General features: G+C 36.4%; 1 protein-coding gene across 1 annotated transcript; it reads left to right on the plus strand.

Moving 5' to 3' along the window:
- The first annotated feature begins 1,292 nt into the window (after positions 1-1,292).
- gypc (glycophorin C (Gerbich blood group)) lies at positions 1,293-20,349 on the plus strand. Its single transcript, XM_056755394.1, has 4 exons — positions 1,293-1,504; positions 3,147-3,296; positions 16,392-16,430; positions 18,187-20,349. Exons 2-4 carry the CDS (start codon positions 3,218-3,220, stop codon positions 18,381-18,383), a joined length of 315 nt encoding a protein of 104 aa, XP_056611372.1. The 5' UTR covers positions 1,293-1,504; positions 3,147-3,217; the 3' UTR covers positions 18,384-20,349.
- The last annotated feature ends 3,939 nt before the right edge of the window (positions 20,350-24,288 follow it).

Below are 24,288 nucleotides of genomic sequence, written 5' to 3' on the forward strand. Positions count from 1 at the left end.
TATGGGTGAAATTTGAGTAATAATTTAAAGTTTAATTAAGTATTCTTACACTGTGCCAAAATACGGTTATCACTTTTACCAATTATGAGCTTCTTTTAAATAGCATTTAGCTAAACTTTAATGTATTGTTTGATACTAAGATATAAAGATATGAAGACTGCTCTTATGTCCTATGTGCAAAAACGAAATTGTGAAATTGTGAAACTAATTGTTGGTATGCACAACCAAATATCAATTTAAACCGATTTAGTACTGTGTTACAATGGGTCATGATTATCTACAAGATTTTTTTTTCATCAGTAGCAGATGAGTCAGATTCAGTTTAGGACTGTCAATATCAGTACTTCAATGCATTGGCTATGCTCTTAAAAAAATGACACAGTAGAATCTTCACAGTGATGAACCATTTTGCTTTGCACGCTTTTTTACACTACAAAGAAGATTTTGTGTTTTCTGTGTGTTTAATTTAAAATAATAGGTACACATACTTCAGAAAATTCAATTTTTATTGACTTTCATTTCAAATTTCACATTTTATTGTCCTGTATGTTGTCTGTCTCGTGAGGAGTAAATAAAGTAAAAATTTCATTGTACCTGCATTAGTACATGACAATAAAGAACTTGAACTAATAAAGTGTATGCCAACTGAAAACTGTACATGTAAGTAGCATGCGAGATTGGATAGAATATAATGTGAGATTTACACTGCTACCTGGATATTGATGCCGTTTGAGACAAGAAAAATCGAGCGTATAACAGATAGGTTTTCACTGGCTCTGTGAAGTCAAACACCTGAATTAAACACATTGGGCATCCTGCGTGTAGATCTACAGATGGCTTGTGCTGTTGGTGAGAATAATGATGACACTCACAAAAATAAAATGCTGTGCATAATTTGTATGTGCAATTTGTCTATACTCTATGTCTGTAGTATATTCCTATAAATGCATCTTATTATATATGATTTGCAGCAATATTAACATAACAGTTGTTTTAGTTCCACAATGTCTATTTTGATATATGAACGTCATGCTCCTCCTCCAGCTCTTATGTTACAAAAGAAATGCAAATATTTAACAATACGCTTTGCCCACACCCATGCATAACTATTATTGTCTATTTGCTCCTATCAGACAAATGGTATTCCTCCTTCTCTAGACTCAAACTGACAACAGCTGTCTGTTGTTTAGGAGGCGGAGTCTGTTCAGCTGTGTGTTGTTCAGGAGGTGGGGCCTGCCGAGCCATTGGTCGAACAGAAGAAATGATGTGTACGGGTGCACGTAAAGGCTGGAAAGGGCTGAACGGGACTGTCAGAATGGCATACATTTAAACTAAGCGGATCTTATGAAAACAGACCTCTGATAATAGTGCCTTTCTTTTTAGAAAGCGAAAAATCACTTCTGCTGAGCAAAGGAAGTGTTTGTGGTTCTCGAAAAAACACTAGGAAGAGAAACAGGACACTTTGGAAAACTTTGGGGCTGTTTGTGTTCTGTTGGGAAAGTCGGTGAGTTCAGATCTGTACATTTAAAGAGTGCAATCATGCAAAAAAAGACTTGAGTTTTAAAGTGATATATTGCATGGTGAAGTTTTGTTCTTCATTTTTCTCTTTCGATCCAATACATCTCTCACACTCAGGGCAAACTCTTAACTTTCTTTTTCATAGTTACAAATGTGTTGATTTCCTTCATATTGTCATGTCCTCCAAAGCTTTGTGTGTGCCTTAAAGGTGTTGAGTGACAGAGATGCAACATGCCAGCTCAAATAACTCCAAATAATTGTGAGTGACATCTGCCATGCTAATATGAGCTACAAAAACACATGCATACTTCATTACACTATTCACTACATTACACATTATGCAAACATATGATTCAATCTTGTAGTATTTACTGTTGACTCTGTGGTCATGTGGATATGAAATTACAGTACCGGTGACACGTTTGGACACCTACTCAGTTGCTATTGAAATTATAAACTGGACAAAATCCTCTTAACCAACTTCATTGGAAACCACCAAGCAAGAGTTTTAAACAGAATTGAAATAGTTATCACATATAAAGGCCACTTGTTGACTTGTTACCCATGCGTGGTCTAGTGTGCCATGTTGCCTCAGGCTTGTGTGATATGGCAAATGTAAATATGAGAGGGATGATCAAAAGAATTATAAAAATATTGATGAGAGAATAATAAAAGACATTGATATTTAACCTCAATTCAAGTATACATTTAAAAATGAACAATGCTTGGTACTTGGAAGTATTTAAAGAACTAAATAGCAGTGATCTCAATATACTGAAAGTATATTATAGTGAAAAACATTAATGGAGCTTCATTAAGCCACAGGCATAAACAACCTACTGGAGTCATATAATAGTTTCCTTCTCAAGCCCAGCTTAAAAGAAAAGCGACTCTCCTTTTGCTTAACCTAAACCCTATATTCAGGTTTATTGTGCACATATTGAAATTAAAACAAAAGGTTTCAAGATTGAATCATGCCAGTGTATAATCTATTGCTGGATTTCAGGCAGGAAGCACATGCAGGGTGTGGGTGGAAAAAGGGAAACACTCTTTGTTTCAGTTTGAGTGTTAAGGCCCTGGGCTTTTCCTTGCGGCGATAAATTGTTAGAAAGTATAGTAGTGTAAATAATATTTGGATCATAATAGTGCTTTGTGACACATTTTATCAAACATTTTCATAGACAAATCTGATTTCTGCATCATACCTCACTTTGACACTGACTTTATTTAATTTTATGATTTTTTTATTAAAAAGTTGGTGTTTTAAAAGCTGTGAAACCTTTAAGCAAGACAAGTTCATTTTCTGTGTGAGTATTAAATTCAACTAGATCAGTTGCACAATCATGTTATCATTAATCTTCATTGGATTCTTTCTTATTAATGCATTATAATATTCTAGAAATATAATTTCACAATGGGTTACTTGCTTCTATGAAAGTGATTTATGTAGCTGATGTGTAGTAACAAAATCCCACATCCAAATATTATTCAATATTCACAAACACATTGGGATGTGTATGATGCAATTTGGTCTGTAAGGCATAAAAAAGATTGTCTGCTATTTCCTTCCTCTGTTTTCACCAAGAGCACTCTGGATTGAAGCAATCCCCATCTCTGTTTCTCTGCAGACATCTCATCATCTCGGAGAACACTCTCCCACAGCTGTTCCTCTCAATCTCACGGCCAAATATTCCTTCACATGTTCCTAATGGACAACTCCACAGCACAAGCACTTAGCACAACCCAAAGAACGTTTCTCACGTCACCCGTACATCAAAGTAAGTATTCTGTAGTTATGTGAACTTTAAAGAATAAGTGTCAGGACAAGTTGAAGCGACAGTGTGCAGTGATCCAAAGGGGTTGTATTTGAATGTATTTTGGGGACGTTTAGAGAAGTCATGTGGAACTGAAATAAGGAGACATGTTGGTGGTCTATGATGATGTGTGTGCGTGTCATTCAGCTTGTGTATTTTTTTTGTGCGTATTGCATAAAATGACAGCAATGCTTGACTCTCGTTGTGTGGAGAATAAAAAGTAGAATCATCTTAGCAATGTGTTGACCAGTTGTTGCTTCCATATGGCTGTCTCCTGCTTGATTTAGAATTTATTTTCACTTCGGCATACCAAAGATTCCTTTGATAGCAGATGATGGTGGTGTCGTAAGCAATGAATGAGAATGATCAAATTACTGAATGTTTGCTGGATCAGGAACAATGAGCTGTGAAAACACCGCATGCATCATAACAAGAATGCAGACTCTTTCAAGAGCTTCGCTACTGTGTAAACATTGGTCATTAATGTACACGCTTTCATTCAAGAATGTTGAAACATAATGGGTTTCAACATATTAATGCAAAAAGTGATTAATGCATCCTGTATGAATCAATGATATTAATAATTGATATTACTAAGGAATGAGCTCAGAAGGCAAAATTGAATTATGTAAGAATGTATTTTCCAGGCAGTTACATTACAAATAAACTGTTATGTGCTTTTATCTCACTTGTTTAGCTTCAAACAATGGCAGAGATCAATCTTTTTCAAGGTTTTATTGTAGGTCAAATGTCTGGGAAGCATTTTCAAAAGACCCAGCGGGTTGTCACCTCCTGTGTGTTGGCGTAGTGTTATTTAAATATGAGTCACATGATGATGATGTTAATTGATGATGTCCTGCTGTGACAGGAAGTTGTTTGATTTTTGTTTTGGAAATAAAAGAAATGGATCCCAAACAGTGAGGAGACATTTAAGACTAGACATTACACCCAAGAGTAACACCCCTCACCCCTACAGGGCAACAACTTTTATTTAGCAGCCAGATCTTACATCATACAAATAGGTCGAATAAACAGATTCATGTTGTAAACAAAAGTAAAGACTATGCAGTACAGGGAGAGTGTCAAAGTTCACACAAGTTATTATGCCACCATTTAATATTGGAATTAACTAGTAAAGGGGGAGAAATGTTTCATAGTGAAAAACGATAATGCCACAGAAATGGATTGATATCAGGAGGAAAGCAAGTCTGTTCAGGTGATAAAATCAATGTGTAAATGTAAGCAGATAAGACAGGAATGTAACAGTTTTGGCTGTGAGAATGAACGAAATCCTCCAATGTTGGGAGACTTGCTGAGATAAATTTCTGCATTTACTCTCTGGAATCTCTGTGTGAGAAGCAATAAACAAACACTGTGTTTCTAGTGTTCCCTCACACTGTGATAGCTTCACTAGTAGTGCATGCTGTTAAAAAGTTGAAACCAGAGGGATTGTAGATGTTACAGGACAAGGAATGCGTGTGTGCCTGCATACGTACGTGTGTGTTTGTTCCTCTGAGGACAAAATCAACAAGCCACAACTTGAATTTATCTTCTGTTCTGAAAATCCTTACACATAAAGCCCCCTTGCTGGTCCCCTTGCTGAGATAAAATAGTTAAAAGAAACTTTGTGGTCTCCGTTCTCAGCAAAACAGCTGCATGTGCATTTAACTTGAATTGACACTGGCAGGCAACCACAATATAGTTTTTTATTGAGAACTATTAAATGAACATCTATGTGTGTAGCAAGGCCTCTCTCTCAAACAGAGGTTATTGGCATACCTGAATGGCTATGACAGTAAGATCAATGATCAAAGATAATAGCCATATTAACAAGATGCGTTACTGCCATTACATTGAAAGGAGAGGAATGCAACGCTCAATATGACGGCTCTAGTCAAGAAAGTCCCGCCTTCCCCTAAAAAAAATCCAATAGTCAATCGATAAAGACTGACGATTCTCTGTGGCGGGTGTGAAGCTGTGAAGCAGCTGAAGTGACTTGAAAAGAGGATTTTTAGAACAATTTCATCTCAGCATACCAACGTTATGTTACCGTCCATATCAGGTTTAATCAAATATATTTAATTCAAATGTTTGCCAGTTTTTTTAGAATATATGCCCTCCGCCATTCACGAAGATAGGACTTGTCTTTTGTCATGGCGTATATAGCTGCACAGTGGTGTTGCAGGCATGGCTGCTAAGAAGCACAACGGAATATATTAAAAATATGATTATTTCAGTTAAACTGACGTTGATTTTATTCTTTATTATTTATTTTTTAAAGAAATGTTCTTGTTTTCTTGTTTTACAGACCTGGAAATTCAAAGAATGCTATCAGATCTCTTTTCGCAATTTGAAAGTTAAACAGAATAATTTTCTTTGTATTAATGAAATTAATAAATCTAATAATTAAATGATTAATTTTAAATAAATAAAAATCTACTTTTCGTTATGTTTTCAATTACTCATCTCCCAGTAAAATTAGATAAACTATCTGTAACACAGTTTAAAGTTGGGAAGGAAGGAGGCGGGTACCGGCGAACATTTTAACAAACTACTAAAAATGAACAAACAATGAAACGGAAGTAAAAGACCGGCAGCCACCTGACGGTCGACTGCCAGCCACAAGAACATAAATACAATCGTAAACATATGCCCGGGTCCGGCCCTCTCTCGTCAGCAGTCCCGTCGCTCCTCCTCTTATGCTCCTGATTTCCTGAAACTTTATCTTTAGAAGATGTCATTCCACCCAGATTTCTAAAACAGATTTGTAATACCATTGGATATGATCTTATATCGCTTCTTAATCTTAGTTTATCTATTGGGGTTGTACCTGACTGCTTTAAATCAGCTACAGTAACTCTCTTATTAAAGAGGCCACATCTTGATTCTTCAAATCTTAATAATTTCAGGCCTGTATTAAACCTGCCATTTCTCTCTACGATTCTTGAGGCAGTTGTCTTGACTCAGTTGCAATCCCATATGAAAATCTTTTTTAACAAATAGAAGTTTGTGTCTCTATTTGCAAACACAGGTCAGCTTCATACCCATTTGCTTGTGTGGTACCTCTGGGCTCAATCCTAGTCCCCGTTTTATTTTATATATTTATGCTACGGATGGGTGCGTTCTTCGAGAAATATGGAGTGTCTTTCCACCTGTACTCAGATGATACTTAGCTTTATTTTCCCTCTGCTGCATTGTTTGAAAGAACTTAAAATATGGCATTAACTTTGTGAGTGCCATGCTCTCACAACTAAGCCACACCTACTGTCTGTCGTTTTTTACTAGCTGAGATTATCTGTATTTGCGATTTTGTGTTTATAATTTTGCTTATTTCTAGCTGTATTGTACAGCAATTCGGATACTGAGTGTTGTGTGAAAGTGCGTTATGAATAAAGAAAGAAAGGAAGAAAGAAAAGTTTCAGGACAATCATTTTGAAACTGCTGTATCAATGAATCAATGCTAGTAGTGGTTTTACGCAGTAGAGGATTGTATAATACAATAATAATGTTATACATTGTAAACATTTAAAAATCATGCATTTAAATCAAATATATGTTCTATATAGAACTCTATATTTTGCTTTTCTTCCATTTAACTTTGCAAAGTTATAAATGTTAAAAAGTTATGGCAAATCTGAATTCAGCGTCCATCTCTATTAATGCAATGCACAACACTTTGAAACTCCACAGCAAGTTTTCTCCATGTCCGGTATTTGCCGTAACAGCCACTCTGTTTATTTTCATTCTCAGGAATGTTTTGCCATCAACAGCAGACTTCATTATTACTGACAGAGCCAGGTGTTATTCTCAACCAGCTGTCTATAATCAACCTCGGTAGGCCTGCAGTCACTTGAGTGGCTCATGAGAGCACATGCCCATTAGTAAACTGATTAAAAAGCCTTTTCTCCCAGAGAACCGCAGACTCTCAGCGTGAATGAGCGAGACTGAGGGAGTGTTGGAGTGGAGAGAGGGGAACGTATTCTTATGAGTCGAGATGCATGACATATGGTTGAGCGAGATAGAAGCAGTTACCACTTGAGCCCGAATCCCAGGCAGATGTGACCTGAGGCCATGAAGGAAAGAGAGAGAAGGAAAGAAACAGCAGATTGTTTGAGGAAATCAGAAAGCTGAGGGAGAGGAGGAGTTCTTTAACTGAGGCTCTCACAGGGCTGCGTGTGTGTGTGTGTCTGTGTGTCACACTCAGAATCTCATGACCAGTCCCACAACTGAGTTTGTCTAAGCTCAGTGTTGTGGACATGATGAACCCGACAGCAAAGGGTGATGGAAGGTTTATACTGAAAGATTCTGGCTGTTTCAATTTTCAATTTGACAGAAATATGAATCTACGATACAGTATGCAGTGAATGGTATTTTTAAAACATTTACATACATCAGTTGTGTGCGGTATTTTCATGGAAATAAGTTTGTTAATTTTTAACAAAATATGAGATCATTACATAATCAAAGAAAGACAAATACTTTATTTCTAAACACTTTAAATGCTAAAGATGTGTAAAAAAAATCAAGGCATGTATTCAGATTAATCACATGACATTTATTTAAAACTATTGCCATTTCATGAAATGTACGATGAAAAACACTAAAATCATGTAATTTAACATTTTAATCTGCATTTTTGTGTACACCACATCCTTAATGTTTGCATAACTGCAATAGATATTATTATTTATTCGTATTTTAAAATTGGCATGTGTCCAAAGATCTAATACGTCATTGATCCTTAATCAAAAACGTAAACCTCCTCCTTTGAAACGACATCTCTTCCTGTCACGAGTTACAGTGTGAGGACCGAGCTATCATGGACTCGTTTCTGCCCCTTCCCTTTGGCAACAAGTCACTGAAAAGATTCCAATCTGCCTCCCTTTTCCAATGATCCAATCAGTTCCCGATGGATAAAATCAAGTCCCGTGCAAAAATGTTCTAATTTCAGAACGATTTACATAACTAAAGAGGGTTTCATCGGATGCACGTGCCTGGCCCGAAGTTAACTTCCAAACTGTATTTGTTAATCGGACTGGCTAGTAATATAACAATTTATTTGATATTTAATTTATATTCATATTCATTTGTATTATTTTATTGTATATTAGTCAGTCCACCCTCGGTTCTTTAAACCCCAAAAATACTTGCCAGACATAATTTTAACTTGCTAGCTAATGTAATTTAATTGTGATTTATTTTGCTTGTTTTCAGATATATCTGCATGGCCTCTATTCTTACCGGAGGTAGTTTTGGCCCAAAGAGCGCGCATGCGTTTGTTTATGTTGTTGTAAAGTTATGTCTGACACAGACTCTAGGAGGGGGCTGGAACTGACAGAAATGTGTTATAGATTCAATTTCCAAAAACTTTTGACAAAATAAAAAACTAAATCCTCAAGGCCTGTTCCACTCCACACACAAGCTGAACTCAAACCGCTGTTATTTATTTTTGTTTGAGATATAAGTAGGTTACACCATTCACAGGCGGTACATTTCTGTCTAACAGAAGTGTGTTTGTAGTTTACATTTTCAGGTCTGGGTTCCATTCCTTTTAGATCTCCAGTCGGAGTTACTAAATGTGACTTAAGCGCGACTACTACAGCTGCAGCATGAAACCGTTCTAATCCTTTACCTGGAGGCCCGTCTGACGAAGACCTCTAGTCTCATGTTTGTACTTATCAACTTGCAATGCAAAGTCTCAAAACTTTAAAAACCTTTCTGTACATTTAGGTTTGGCTCCCTGTGGATATTTCCACATTCCTCTTATCTTCATAGACGTGCTCTCCATCGCCTCGAGCCCTCATTCTCAATTTGATTTTTCTTCCCCCTCAGCGCCACAATCTGATTTCTGGGCCACTGAATAACTGTATCTGTGGCCGACTGACCCGGGGGTCATTTGCAATTTTCTTTTCTTACATATTTTCCAGTGAATCTCAATCTATTTCTTACAGTTTCACCGCTCGCAAAGATTAGATGCCCTAGTCCCAATGATGATAGACTGACCTTGTCAAGGGCAAGTGCAAACTATAGAGATGAATATCATATTCATAATTATGCTGCTTTGATTATGGCACACGGTATTGTGAGACACATCCAGATGATAAATGGAGCCATCTAGGTAGCAAAGGCCATTCAGATTCATTGTGTCACCGTTCAGCGGGATGTCAGTTGGATTTGATATATGGTTTGTCAAGGGTAAGTCACATCATCTTACATCAGGTTACAAGGGTCGGGAACGTCAAGAGTGTTTAAAAACTGACAAAGCTAAAGAAACCGAGTAAAACCATAGTAATAATAGACAAGCATGCATTATTTTAGGTGATGAACTTAAAAATGTATCTTAAGCATACAGTATTAATGTACATGAAATTGTTTTATTATCTTTTTTAAACAGAACACTGTTGAAAACTTTGCTTATTTGGTGTTGTGTGTAAATATGAATAACATTGAACATCAATTATACATATTTAGGACAATATGCTATATATAGAAATTGAGCCAAGTCAGTAGTCATTTCCACAGGAAAATGTTACCAGACACAGAATTCACATGCACTGCACTCCTTGTAAGTTGACAAACAATGATAGTGTAAAGTAAATGTGATTTAAGCAAGCTTTCTAATGGTCTGCGGTGCCTACAGTTTAAAAAATACACCATAAATGACTGTTATTGGACACTACAGTAGCAGGCGAGAGAGTTAGAGAAGGAAATAAAGACGGTTGGCTGTGCAATGGTGTGGAAGAACAAGCAGCTCGTGTATTAAGCTGCACAGCTGCTGGGTTGGATCCTCTATCTGGCCTTCATATCAAGCATCTCTCTTTTACCTCAATGCACCAGCACAAGCTTTCAGCCAATGTGAATGTCCCGCCCTCTCTCCTCCTTTAAGACGTGCGGAAATCTCGCTCCATTAGTCACATCCATTAGTTTCATTTCCTGCCCTGTCATCAGCGCTATTGCTCGTTCGTCTTAAAAAACCGGTAGACTAGCGTGTTCTCTTCCTAATTCTGTCTTCTTTATCACAGCCCAATATGGCTGAGAATTCAGGGCTGTAATCACTGTCAAGACCTTGTGTAAAACATACTTGCACCTGTGCTGTTGCTGCCCTCTCTTTGCTCACAGGCTGCAATACGGACGTTACCAGAGCTGAATGTGCGCCAGATGATGAAAATCGATGCAATAGCTTGACTGATAAACCTCCTTAACTTAGCACAGAAAGCTAGTCAGCCAATTGCTTTGTGTAGCTCAACTCTGGCCGACGGACACGAGAAAAGTTATACCTACTTCTGAACCAAATTTTAAATACGTGGACTTTTAATGTAATGGGACATGCCTGACATACTTTCACTTTATGTGATGTGTTTGTGTTTATTTTAAATAATTGTATTATTGTATTTATTGTATTTTGTTTATTGAAAGAATCATAATAGAATGTCACACAAATTGTGAGATGCAGCTAAATAACCCCAAAAAATAAATATAAAGGTGCCATTGAAGAACCAATTTTAAATGACTACAAATAACCTCATTTACATTTAGTCACTTACCGCAATTTTATCCAAAGCGACTACAAAGTAGAGGAAAACAATAGAGGCAATTTGTGCAACAAAAGAACAACAATGCAAAGGTGCAGTAAAAACTGGTCTCAGTCAGCCTATCACAGTTTACAAAGCCAAGATTTTTTTTTTCAAGATAGCTGGACAGACAGTGATATTTTTGTACATTAGATTTATTTAATGGTATTTAAGAGTTTATTTACAGAAACATGCCCAATTCTCTCAACAAAGAAACGTTAAAGTATTCCTTAATGTAAATATACATTTATATAAATATACAAGTATAAAGGTAAAAAAGCTACTAGTTTATGAATTGTTGCAGAATTCTCCATCAAATAAAAGGGCTGATGGACATCCTTTAGCCTTCACCAAAGCTTCTTCAAGCATCAATTTTCTGATATGGTCCCGCAAAGCAATCATACAGTATCACCTACAATACAGTGTTGAAATACAGTGGCCATTTCTCTCGAATAAGATAGAAATGACAATCGTAAAATCAGTTTAAGAGGAGGATTTAAAGGTCTGAGTTGCCTTGGTGGTATATAGTAGGAATCTGAGACAAGCTTCTGACCAGTAAATGAGAGATTTATGATGGACTTTCGCTCAAGGCTGTTTTGACGCCTTTCTTGATATGGAACTGTACATTGCAGACATAGTAAATAACTTGTTCATCAATATTACGGGTTTACAATTCATTCTGAACATGATACAACACATTACTGGGAAGACAGCAGGTCAGCTGGACTTTAAACCTTTTTTTTCAAATGCATTCATCACTTTGGCAGATTCCTTGTCCCTGAGGTACTGTCGAGATAAATTCTCACTCTTACAGTCTTTAAAGGGCACAAAAATGTAAAACAGTGTGAAATCTAATGGCATTCTTACAGGATGCTTTACGGACATCCTTTGTGCACCAATGAAAAATGTGTCTAATTAAAGTGTGCTGATGAACTATGAATGAACGTTTGTCTGGTTTGTTAAAGCTTCATTAGAGGCTGAGGCTACTTGCCGGATCCCTCATCTATTTTCATTGTCTCAGCATTTGCCGTTCCTCAACAGAACAGGAATTTGGCTTTTTTTTGAACAGGTTGAAGGATGATGACCTTGTGGCTTGTAAGCCTTTAAGTTGTATCAAAAAGTGTCAATATTTTTTCAAATATTACATTAGAGGGGAAACTGGGGCAAGTTGTCACAGGGGAGTTTCCACCAGGAAGAAAATAACACAAATGCTTTTATTCTCTAAAATGGGATTTTTGTTCATCTGTGTTTTATTAGGTTAGGTTGTGGTATTTGAATTGGAGAAAGTTGTCACATGTTGTATTTGCTAGTTTCACCATTTCTGTTGACCAAAACAATGTTATCATGTTATTTTACTGTTATTTTGCTTTTTTCCATCTTGTTTTGGGTTTATAACTGTTTTATTGTTTAAATTTAGTTAAAAAACAATAATTAGCTATTTAATATCACGCACCCCTTATGGTAAAAGGGCAATAGTTTATTTAAATCAATGTACTACAATGTATTTTTATTTATATCAGCCTATCCTAAATTTATTAACTGTCGTAGCCCTTTTTGAGCCTACACATGAAAACGCATGTTGGAACTAAAATGGCGGTAACTCGTGAATTCTTTGGAATGGTTGATCTGGTTTGAAAAAAAGAAAAGTAGCTGATAATGGCAAAAAAGGTGTGTTGTTAGGTTTGTTGTAAAAAATACATTCAAAAAGTTTGTTTTTTACTTAGATTAAAAAAATGCTTTAAAAAATGTGGGTTGCAAAAGGATGACAAAAAATCTAAGCATACTCTTTATAAAAAATAATAAATTCCTCTCCCTACATAAACTACTAGAAATAGAATATCTGTATTCTAGAGTCTTAGACCTTTCCAATGATATATAGTTAGTCATGATTCGATTAGAAATTACATGCACAATATTGAGGCAAACTTAGGTGTCCCGTATACGGAACGGGTGACAGTTAACAGGAAATTTGTTATTCTTTTTAATATTATATTTTTTATATGATTTTGGTTTTGGATAGTATCAGTGAATATAGCAAATAGATAACAAAACTGTGTTAAGACATTTAGGTACAGAATGTGTTACAGTTAAAAAAAATTAAATATACTGATGCCGTCAGAAATGTAATGAAAAGCTGGAGAAAATGCCTGAATGAGATGACACTTCCTGTATTCTGTGCAGCTGTATTTATCCATTTTTACTTTTCTTCCTCAACAGTACACTTAATAATAAATGGCCATTCATTTAAGATGAGGGCGTGAAAGAGGGAAAATGTCTAAAAGTGAGTTTAGCCATGCGTTTAGTGTCTATTTTTATTCTCAGTTTGGCACAGGCAGTTGGTCACAGTCGAGTGCTTTCCTGACAGACATCACAGGAGCTGTTAATTCTTCAGCTCACCTCTACATGAAACATGAAGGCCTGCCCTGACACTCCATCACCTCACACATCACACAACGACCTCTGTCCCTGCCATCTTGACACTATACCAGGCTTGACCAGGAAATGCCCATGGAGGTGATGAAAATGGTCTTTTAAATGGAAAGACAGTTTAATAAACCATTTTATAGAAAGGCAGAAGTTCTGTGAGGCAGGATAGTTTCTCTTGGATTTCCAAGGCAGGATAGTTAGAGATATTTTAACCTAGTTATCAAATGTCTGTGAAGGCCAGCAGAGGAGAGCCAGAACACTGGATGTCCCCTGACAATGGCGATCACAGTTAAATGCCGCTGCTTTGGTTGTTATCCAGTTTGTTGAAATTTGGACTGTTTTTTAGTTTGGGCACTGGGCAGAGCAACAATGAAAAATCTGCATTAATTCAAAGTGGAAAATTATCAGCTTAATGCTTCTCCCACCCAAGAACTGAAGAGACCGGAATTCATTTTGGCTCCCGGTTTTGCTGCTCGTCCTATCGGGAGACAATTACCAGTGCGCTTCAAAAGCCGGCTTTGGGCGAGATTAGCTCCACTTCTGGGAAGGTGATGAAAGCAAATGTCTGGCTGATGGATTTGCTATGCCCTGGGTGTGTGTGGCATGAGTGAGAGATGCAGGGTGGAATGCCTCTGGCCCTCGACGTCTTTTAGGACCGACCCGACGGGTTTGATGGCAGGCTGTGAAAAAAGCTGTTCTTCAGAGCTGGCCACGCAGCACAGATGTCCTCCTCCGTGTCCCAGTGTCTAGCAGATTTTGCTAACAAGGCTAACGAGGGGACGCCTCCAGGCGAGACGGGCTCCCTCGTGTTTGCATGGCAAATTTAGCAGAGATTTAATGCTTCCTGGGGTGCTGTGGCTGTGCGACTTCGAAAGATCTTTTTTAACCGGCTTAACGTCTACCATACTGACTGTTTCTCCAGTAGAATGAGAGGATATTTTATATTTTTGTCTCAGGGTCAATTTTTAAGTCTTCCCATCGCATAATTTAAACTCCATGTGGTATTTAAGAGTATTGTCATTTGTGTCGCTATTAATAAATCTGTAACTTTTTCCTCTATATTCCTGTCTCTGTTTGATACATACATTTATTTCCAGCGTTCTCTCTGTATGTGCGATTAATAAAAAGGTGGAATCAAGGACCGTATGTATTTGTGCTATGCAACATTAATGCTTCTCCAGAAAAAAGTAGATTTACTGCATCACCACGACCAGCAGAGACATGCTATTTACACCAACATTTTTATCATGCATACATGCTGAAAACGGGTATAAAAAGTCACTTGGGCTAAATGTGGATATGCGCTTTTGCATGGCACGTAATGTTTCTTTACAAAGTGTTTCTTTAAAATGCAAACAAGTTTGTGTATTCTACTCCATCGTTGTTGTGTAAGTGTCAGTTAGTCACAATCAACCCAACACTGCAACATTAGGTTAGGGGACGGGACTGTCTATAGTCTTTCAAGCCTCTGTTAAATTAAATGAATGAAAATGACCAAATATGTACATGTGAGATGTGTACAGTTCCATAACAGAAGCTTAAGTGCAGTAAGTATTTACCATTAGACATTGACATTTAGTAAAAGACTTGATCACACTTCTTAATAATATCTGTGGCACAATTTGAAGCAGAAACCAGTCTATGGTCAATTCAAGAAGTATATTGCAGTCAGAGTGTTCCTAATTTCAAGAAAGTTATGAAGAAGGGACGCTGAGAGATCCAAAGCAGCAAACCTTTTTTGTCCTTTGGTTTAGTAGAGCTAGGAGCTCTTGATTGATTTATAAATAATTCACTGCCCGAGAGCCTCTCTGAGGTTGCCATCATTTGTAAGTTATGTTTTTTTATATTACCCCACCCTTTGTAAAGGACACCTGCTGTAATTACTGGTCTCTGTGGGCACATATGAGAAGATACGAAAGATCATGTGTGTGCATTATACCTGCAAACACCTCTCAATGCCCTTCACATTACCCAAATGTCAATGTTCGGTGTCTCCCTAATTATTCTAAATATAACCACGCTGTAAACACCAAATCACAATGAGCTTTTAATCACAATGTAACTGGTTATTAGACACTAATGAGGGAGCTTAATCGTTCATGTTTTGGGGGCATCTGCTTGGTCAAATCTGCATTATTCTTTCTATTTAAAAGTAGTTTTGGGGTCTGACTAGATCCATCTCCATTCTGAAAGCAACATGTTTGGTTTGCGTGTCCTTCGATGAAAGTCAAGTCAAGGCAGCAGATGTTGCCTTTGCAATAATTCATGATTATCTTCAATCACTTTCTTTAACGAGCTTTTTGTCCCCATGGTGAAGGAGAGAATGAGTCTGAATGCAGTACAGCAGGGAGACAGCTGTCTATAAAAACAAAGAGTCATGAAAGATTCACCCGTGTTAGAACAACACAGGCAGAAAGTAAACAATACGTGTTTTGCGAGAGATCGGTGTGGCCGTAACATTCATTGTGGAAACATTTTAGAGTTCTAGCCACTTAGAAAACATCCAAAGGAAAAGACATTTTATCTTCTGTCTAAAAGCAAAGGTCAACGAAAAAAGTCACAAAACACATGTGGTTTATAGTGTTACAGTAGTGCTTTATATTATTATTGATTTCTCGTAGAATGTCTTATGAAGGTGTCCGACAAGGTCCTTCTGTAGATACAATTACATTTTAAAGGTGCAGTGTGTCATTTTTTTGAGAATCTATTGACATAAATGCAATATGATATATAACTTTACTATGTCTTCAGAGGTGTATAAAGACCATAAACAATGAAACATTATGTTTTTATTACCTTAGACTGAGCGATTTCTATGTAAATACACCAAAGGTCCCCTTGCATGGAATTCGCCATGTTGATTCCACAGTAGCCCTAAAGTTTAGGGCCTAAACGGACAAACTGCTCTACAGGGCGCCTTTTCGTAAATTCGGTAATGTGACATCACCCTCCGTGGTTGCAATTTGCAACCTCACCACTAGATGCCCGGTAAATTTCATACACTTGATCTTTAAACACAATAATAGTCTTTTATTAAAATATTTTCTTTTGGTTTCTTTAGAGGGATCAGTTGGTCACTATTTCGAGGCTATAGTTGGAGGTAAGTAACAGTTCTTAAATATCTAGTTTTGCTCAAAACTCACCTATAGAAATCGAAACAATTCTTTTTTATGTTGGAGCTCTTTCAACAATACATATTGTTTTGTTTCAAAGCTTTATAAAAAAACTCATGTATTACTATTTTAAGCCCTGAGGTAAACAAGCCGAAGGCAACTGTAGAATAAACATGTTTTAATGAAAAAAGCTTGAAAGGAATAAAACTTGCATTATCTGAAGGAAATTCATTTTGTACTAAACTTATAGCACCAAAGTGGACAGAAAGAATGAAACAATTTGTTTTCATCAGTAAAAATAAGCAGATGTACTTGAAAAAGGTTCTTGGGTAGACTAAAATGACTCAAGTACTTACTGGAAATGTATTACTTTACTTCATTTTAAAGCATATATGTGAACCTGGATGACAAAACCAATCTTAAGTAGCGCAGGCAATTTTATTTTAGAAAAAAATACATTATATGGGGCAAAATTATCGATTTTTATTTTATGCCAAACATCATTAGGATATTAAGTACAGATCATGTTCCATGCAGATATTTTGTAAATTTCCTAACTTAAATATATAAAAACTTTATGTTTTTGAGTGTATAGCCGGCCACAGTGCCTCTGATAAACAATTTCAAAAGCAATTTTCTCAATATTTTGTTCTTTTGCACTCTCAGTATCCTGAGTTTTAAACGGTTGTATCTCAGCCAGATATTGTATAATATCCTATATCCTTATATTCTTTTCTAACAACTCATACATCAATAGAAAGATTTCAGATTAGATAAAAAATCTAAATTTCGAAAAATTGACCCACAAGACTGGTTTGTTGTCCAGGGTAGCAATACTGTACTTTTAACTTCACTACACTGAATAGATTTTTTACATGTGCTGCATTATCTTTAATGCGTAAGTACACAAAATATTTATCATGCAAGTAAAATGTTTTGAGTACAATTTTTATTAAATGTAAAAAACGATTTGCATTTATCAGATGTAGTGGTGTGGAAGGTATGATATGTGCTGTAATGCAGTGAAGTAAATTTTTTCCAAGGAAAAACACTGATAAAATACAGATATTTGAAAATGTACTTTAAAGTAAAAACATTCCTCATCTCTGAAAAGAAGCATGCTTGTGTCGTTGAGCCTATTAAAGAAGAGCATTTTGATGATGGCCAGGATGATTTCTGGACAAATGATAGGTCTTTTTTCACAACACCTCAAAACCTTTCTGGTGGAGTAGAGAATGAAAGTGCCAGAACCATGCCAAGACTGTGGTCTCTCTTTAGTTAATTTTCATATAAATCATCGCTATCTGGTTTGTACTCTTGCACAAAAGTAATTGGAATCAGTAAACCACAGCAGGGTTCTAATGATACAAAGCTTCTCAATACCTTGTCAGGGAAACTGGTTTTGCATATCAGGAGAGGATTTGGATATTTCATTGTGCATTCTAATTAGGTAGTTTAGTTTCGGTTGCTGTTATTTTCTACAGACGGAACTTGTTGTATATTTGCTAGTAGTGTTTACATTTGTAAACATTTCCATTGGTTAAATTTACACCTTATTCTCTAAATTTAATCTCATTTGTTTTTCGTCTAATTCAGTATAATGGTGTTAAATATGATAAATATCAGTTAAATCCACTAAACCTGCACCAAATTTCTTAATTTAAATAGAGATCAGTCTCTACTTACCTTCTGCCCACAGGTAAATATAAACTTTCTCTCTCTCTCTATGTCTGTGTGTTCTAGTTGTCATTGCTGTGGTTGTTCTGGTCCTGCTTCTCCTCCTAGCCATCATTCTGCGATACATGTACCAGCACAAAGGCACATACCATACCAATGAGGCCAAGGGCACAGAGTTTGCTGAGACCGCAGATGCCGCTCTTCGTGGAGACCCGGCACTGCAGGACGCCATGGATGACAACAAGAAAGAATATTTCATATGAGACATAATGTATGGGCTTCACATACAATACATAACATACTCACAAAGGCTGAAATAATGCCTGAATTGGTAATTGCACTGAGACCGGCAGCTGTGTCAGCAAACAAAAGTGTTAGAAAATCATCCATATGAAGTTGTAGTTATTTTATTTATGAAAAACATCATACAAGCACACAAAACTGAACCTGAAATTTAGCCTAAAAATATAGAAACAGAGACACAGTTAATGTCAAAAGTTTACATACACCCTACAGAATCTGGAAAATGTTGCAAATTAAAAACAAAAAGAGGCAGTTTGAAATTTAAGGTTCATTTTTAATTGGGCACTGCCATGAACAAGTTATTTTACATAGTTTCCATATAGTGAACATCACAGAATAATAACTAATTTTACAAAAAAAATGCTAGTTTAAAAGTTTACATATATTACCTTATTCTTACTACTGTCTGAAGTTTGCAGAAGATGCTTAAAAACACAGATTGAGGAGAATCGGAAAGGTTTTCTGAAGACAGATTAATTGCTCTTCAACAACTATGACAAAACATAAAAACACAGTAACTGATCAGGTAACCTTATACAGGTTTATGTAAACTTTCAAACTGGTTTATTATTATTTGTTTATTAATTATAATTTAGTGATGGTGACTTTAAACATTTGTTATGTAAAATAACTTGTTCATTAAAACAAACCTGAATTTTCCAAATTCCTCTTATTTCAGATTCTGCTTTTTAATGCTGTGTTTTTAAATGTTTGACCTCAATACGTCAAAGAGAGATAAATGAAAATGTATTATGTTCATTTATATATCAGAGAATAGGAAACATTTTGGTCTAAATGAAGCTTTCGCTCAGCAAGTTTGAGACCAAATGCTTGTTTATAGTTATATAAAAAAACATATTCTTCAAAATGTAAGAAAGTACTAGGGTCCAAATTTTACCAGTCACGTAGTTCTTGACTGTTACAATATAAGGAATATATAACCTCTGAACTGCAGAACAGGTCAAATCCATGGATTACAGACAATAGATGTGTTACTTGTAATGCTCTGCTAATATTATGATAATAGCATCATTTATACAGTGAGTAAAAGAAACTCAAAATGGTTCAAAAGCTGCCTTCAGTAATTAAATCAAATAAGCTTTTCAAGTCACTTTAAATTAAATTGAATTAAATGATATTAAACTGATTTAAAAATCTAGCTGCATTATGTATAACTCATAAAATGAAATTCAGGTAAAGTGATGGAAAAACATGTGTTGACTCACAGAGGACATCATTAAAATAATGCTTCAAAAATAATGGGACACAAAAGTGAACCTTATTCGTGGAATGTGCCTTGTACAGTATATCTCCTTGTATTTGTTTGTCTTTGATGTTGCTATTGAATGTGTGCACCACACATGAGCTCAGAGAAATATAATGTTCAGGTGAAGTTCAGAAAATTAGGTGTTGTCACATAGAATGCAAATGTCAGGTGATGTTTTAAATCATTTAAATGCTAAGAATATTTATAACACTGTTTACAGCAAACAATCATGTGAAATGAATTGGTCTCTTTGATACAGTATACTGCACAGCAACCGACTAAGTGTGTGAAACTGGTTAGGAAGCACTCCAGGATGTGAGAAAAGGAACACACCCAGAAGACAAACATAATGTGCACATAATTCCTGTGTTCTACACACAGACAATAGGATATTCTGTGGGAAAAGAAGCCATAGGGTTGATTCTGGCAGAAATGTAACGTTATTTATATACATTTACCTCTACGTAGGTAGGCTATTACAATTCTTCTTTTACAGTGATGATTTTAAAAAATGACTTTCTATAAATGTAATATTTAAATGGTTGTTTGTAACCAGAGACAGCAGTGTGAGAAAATGTGAAAATATGTGAGAGCAATATCTGTTTCTGTTTAACCTAATTTCAGGTATATTTACACTAATAAAATGGATGTGTAATCACTCATGAGACACAAATTCCAGACTATGCAAATGAAATGTTGGAATATTATCTCACACAGACTGCGAACACGGCACTGAGGCGTGCATTAATATGTCAGTGCTATAAAAATAATTTAGTTTATGTGTACCTGTGAATTTGTAAGGTAGCATCTCTATTGAAACAGTTTTTTATTGTAAATGTAAAATGTAAAAGTGTTAAAAGGCCGCAAGATGCTGATGCAACGAAACGAAAATGCCAGACACTGTAGGTGAGCCACACGGCGAGAATCCGACACTAGTGAGAGATATTTTTCCTTTGATTAATTCTTTGCTTCAAGGATGGAGTCTGAAATAAGCCCTGAGCACCAAATCTCATCTCACCTTCTCACCCTCCTCCCCCCCTTCATCCAAATGCTCTTGATTAATGACACCTCAACACTAAAGGTTTCTGCTGCTGTTTCTTACTTCAGCTGTAAAGTTAACAACTGAAAGGACCGTTTTGTTTAATGTCTAAATTGCCTGTCAACACTCTTACTTTGATAATCTACGCTGACGCCTCTATGTATATCTAGCAATGAACAAAAGTAAGATGTGCAAGAAAACACAATTATCACATTTTGAGATGTTCAAAGTTAAACACATGTTTCATGCGGTTCCCCTGGTCCTTTCCTGACTGGGCTTGGTCTTCAAGTGTGCGCAGGAGTTTGATACAAAATCTGAGGAATAGCAGAGGAAAAATAAAAAAAGTTTGAAACTTTTAAAAAAGATGCATTTTTAGAGGCAGACCTGACACCTCAGAGGTGTTAACACACCTGCCTGCCTTCTTTAAAGTGAGAGTTCACCCAAAAAAAAAAAAAAAAAATCAAAACTGTATAAATTTATTTGTTCTGATGAACACAAAGAAAGATAATTGGAAGAACTTGTTAGCAACTGACAGCTTTCCACACGAATGCTTTTTTTAACATTTAAAACACAAAATAATATATTTTAAGGAATTTAGGGACGGATACAGTTCTGGGGCAACTTTGACTACCATAGTAAAAAAAATCGAAATGGTAGTCGATGTCCCAGATCTGTCATTCTTCCAAATATCTTTGCGTTTAACTGAACAAAGAAATTTTGGAGAAGTAGTGGATGTCTTTTATTGCTGCCCTACAAGCCAGTCGTCATAAAGGGCAGTTAGTACAGTAATTCATGACAGAATTTTCATTTTGGGGTGAACTCTCCCTTTAAGAAAACTGTGAGACGTGCACTGGTTGAGTAGAAAAGGGATTCCCAAACTCTTTCAGAACCCCCCAAGACAAGTATGATCTTTTTCTCACAATACACCAAATTCTTTATTTTGTAACAATTGTAAGTTTTGTGTGATTATCGTTCATGTGAAATTGCTGCCTAGTAAAAAAAGTACATTTTCTTGTGACATTTTATATTTAAAAAGACGTTTTCACAATTTCAAATAGTCAAATTTAAAAATAGTGAAAACCAAATAGAAGCCAGTGTGGCTTGACCAACAGGAAGGCTTATTGTTATGTGACCAAACACCATAAAACAGTAAATTATATCAGAAAGAACCCTTACTGACCCTCATGACTATATGAGTCAAGGTCAGTAAATATCAGACGTTTTTTAACAATGTATTAAACCAACAAGAGCACTTAGACACATTTCAAGAACTCGGGTCAGACATCCTTTGTTATGCTGTCAGAAGAGCAACAACTAATACTTTCTATCCTTTCTGCGGAATGAAAGCACAAAAAATGTAATACAATATAAACGTTTTCTAAGCTATAAAAACTGAGGCTCTACACCAAATGAATACAAACCCTTTGGTTCCTCAAAGTGCATTTTCCACTTTTCAAGCTAAAAGCTCCCCAGTGACATTCCAGATGACTGACTATTCACAATCTCTCCTCGCACAAAGTACAGTGGCTGCCAACACAAATTGCTTTCTTGAAACATATTTTGATGCCACCCACTTACTAAAATAACTAAACATAGGACTGGAGTGGAATAAAGTCATGAGATTTTGTCAGATTGAGTTTAAAGTTTGGCAGGCTTTGCTTCACACGTGTGTTTTATGTCAAAGACAGCTTCAAGAAAGAGACGACTGCTGCTTGAACTTGCCTTTTTTTAATTAATCTTTATTGCAAGTTAAAAACATTAATGACTTTTCTTGTCTACCAAAAGGCAGATCAAAATGTTGAAAATTTTTGATGTTGTAAGAAATAATTTTTGAGATGCTGTTGAACAACTCAACTCAACTGATTGTGAATATAAAATTGAGATTTTTAAGTCAATGCTGTGCCTTGGCACTATACACAAATTACAGATTTTCTTAATTGTTTTGATGCAGCCGTCAACTCACTCCACATTTTCAAAACGGTTAACACACAGGCCTAAAAGAATTGGTTCAAAAATAAGAAATCATTTGCAATGTTTATTGATTCCATGCCCTACATTTTTTCAAACTGTGGCTGAAAACTGAAATACTGTAAATACTACATAAAATACATTCCATTCCATTCCATTTTCTACGGCTTATCCGAACTACCTCGGGTGACGGGGAGCCTGCGCCTATCTCAGGAGTCATCGGGCATCAAGGCAGGATACACCCTGGATGGAGTGCCAACCCATCGCAGGGCACATAAAATACATGTAAACCAAAATACAGTTTTGTAAAATACAGGCACAATGGCTACTCAGTCTCTTCTGTCTTTACGATGGGGCCAGATGACCTCATCCACATCACATTCAATGTCCTCTCTTGCAATGCCTTATCCAACCTTGACATTCCTCTGCACCTATTTCTTGGGCAGCAGCAGTCATTGCATTCAGCAAGGGCATTTGCTCATAGGGATGGTGATCATAAACCGTCCACCTCCAAGCACTCAAGAACTCCTCTATGGGATTCAAAAATGGGGAATATGCTGGAAGGAACAGCATCATCATACGAGGGTGTACTCCAAACCACTCATTGTCAATGCGAGAGTGCAGGAACGTCACATTGTCCCTGATAATGACGAAGAGTGGCATGCCATGCCTCAACAGCCCTCTCTCTTTCGGTGTAATCAGTCTCTCATAAAGTGCATTCAGGAATGTTATGAGGCGTTCGGTTTTGTATGGGCCAGTAGTTGGGATATGATATAGGACACCATCATTGGAGATGGCAGCACACATGGTTATGTTGGCACCTCTCTGTCCTGGAACTGTGATAGAGGGCCTGTAACCAATGAGGTTCCTTTTTTATAAGACCTGCAGACTGATTGCTAATTGAAGATTTGTGTGAAGGAGTGTCAAACAGGTGCTTCAGTGTTTACATACTGATCTAGGTAGTTTCTAATAGTTAGGAATACTGTAGATGGTTTCTGTTTGGTTACCATAGCCAAAACAATGGAGTTCGGACTGCTTGAATGACATCCGTGTCAACTGTTTTGGAAAAGTGTTGGAAAATGTGTCAATCCGATGAGGAAGGGTTAAAACATTTGCAAGACATGTCTTCTTGCTCTGCTGAGATAGTGATGATGAAAACTGAGTGGATCCTAGTTTCTTTAACCAGGTAAAAGCAATTAAGAAAAACTGTAATGTATTTCTAGTACTTACTATTGTCTTACTATTTAAATGAAGAATTGTATTTTAACTTGCTTTGGCTTTGTTTGGATAACATCTAAGAAAAGGGACCATCTCACAATCCTGTGTGTGCAATTTTGTGATTAGAGGATGGACCCAGAACACCATTTGTAACAAGCTTTGTACTCACTAAATTTGGTTACCTCTAAAGCACACTTGAATTTGTTTTACATCATTAGACATGATCTTATGGTGTCTTGTGAGCAATCTGGAACTTCCTTAGGAGGTTCTTTCATTCAGAGTCATTAACTGACCGGCCAGTGAAACATCCGTCTTTAGTTTCAGACACAGCACATGTGACATCTAAAAGATTTGTTGTGAGACTGTGTTCAAG

This window comes from Triplophysa dalaica, chromosome 8, assembly GCF_015846415.1.
Source record: "Triplophysa dalaica isolate WHDGS20190420 chromosome 8, ASM1584641v1, whole genome shotgun sequence".
NCBI lineage: Eukaryota > Metazoa > Chordata > Actinopteri > Cypriniformes > Nemacheilidae > Triplophysa > Triplophysa dalaica.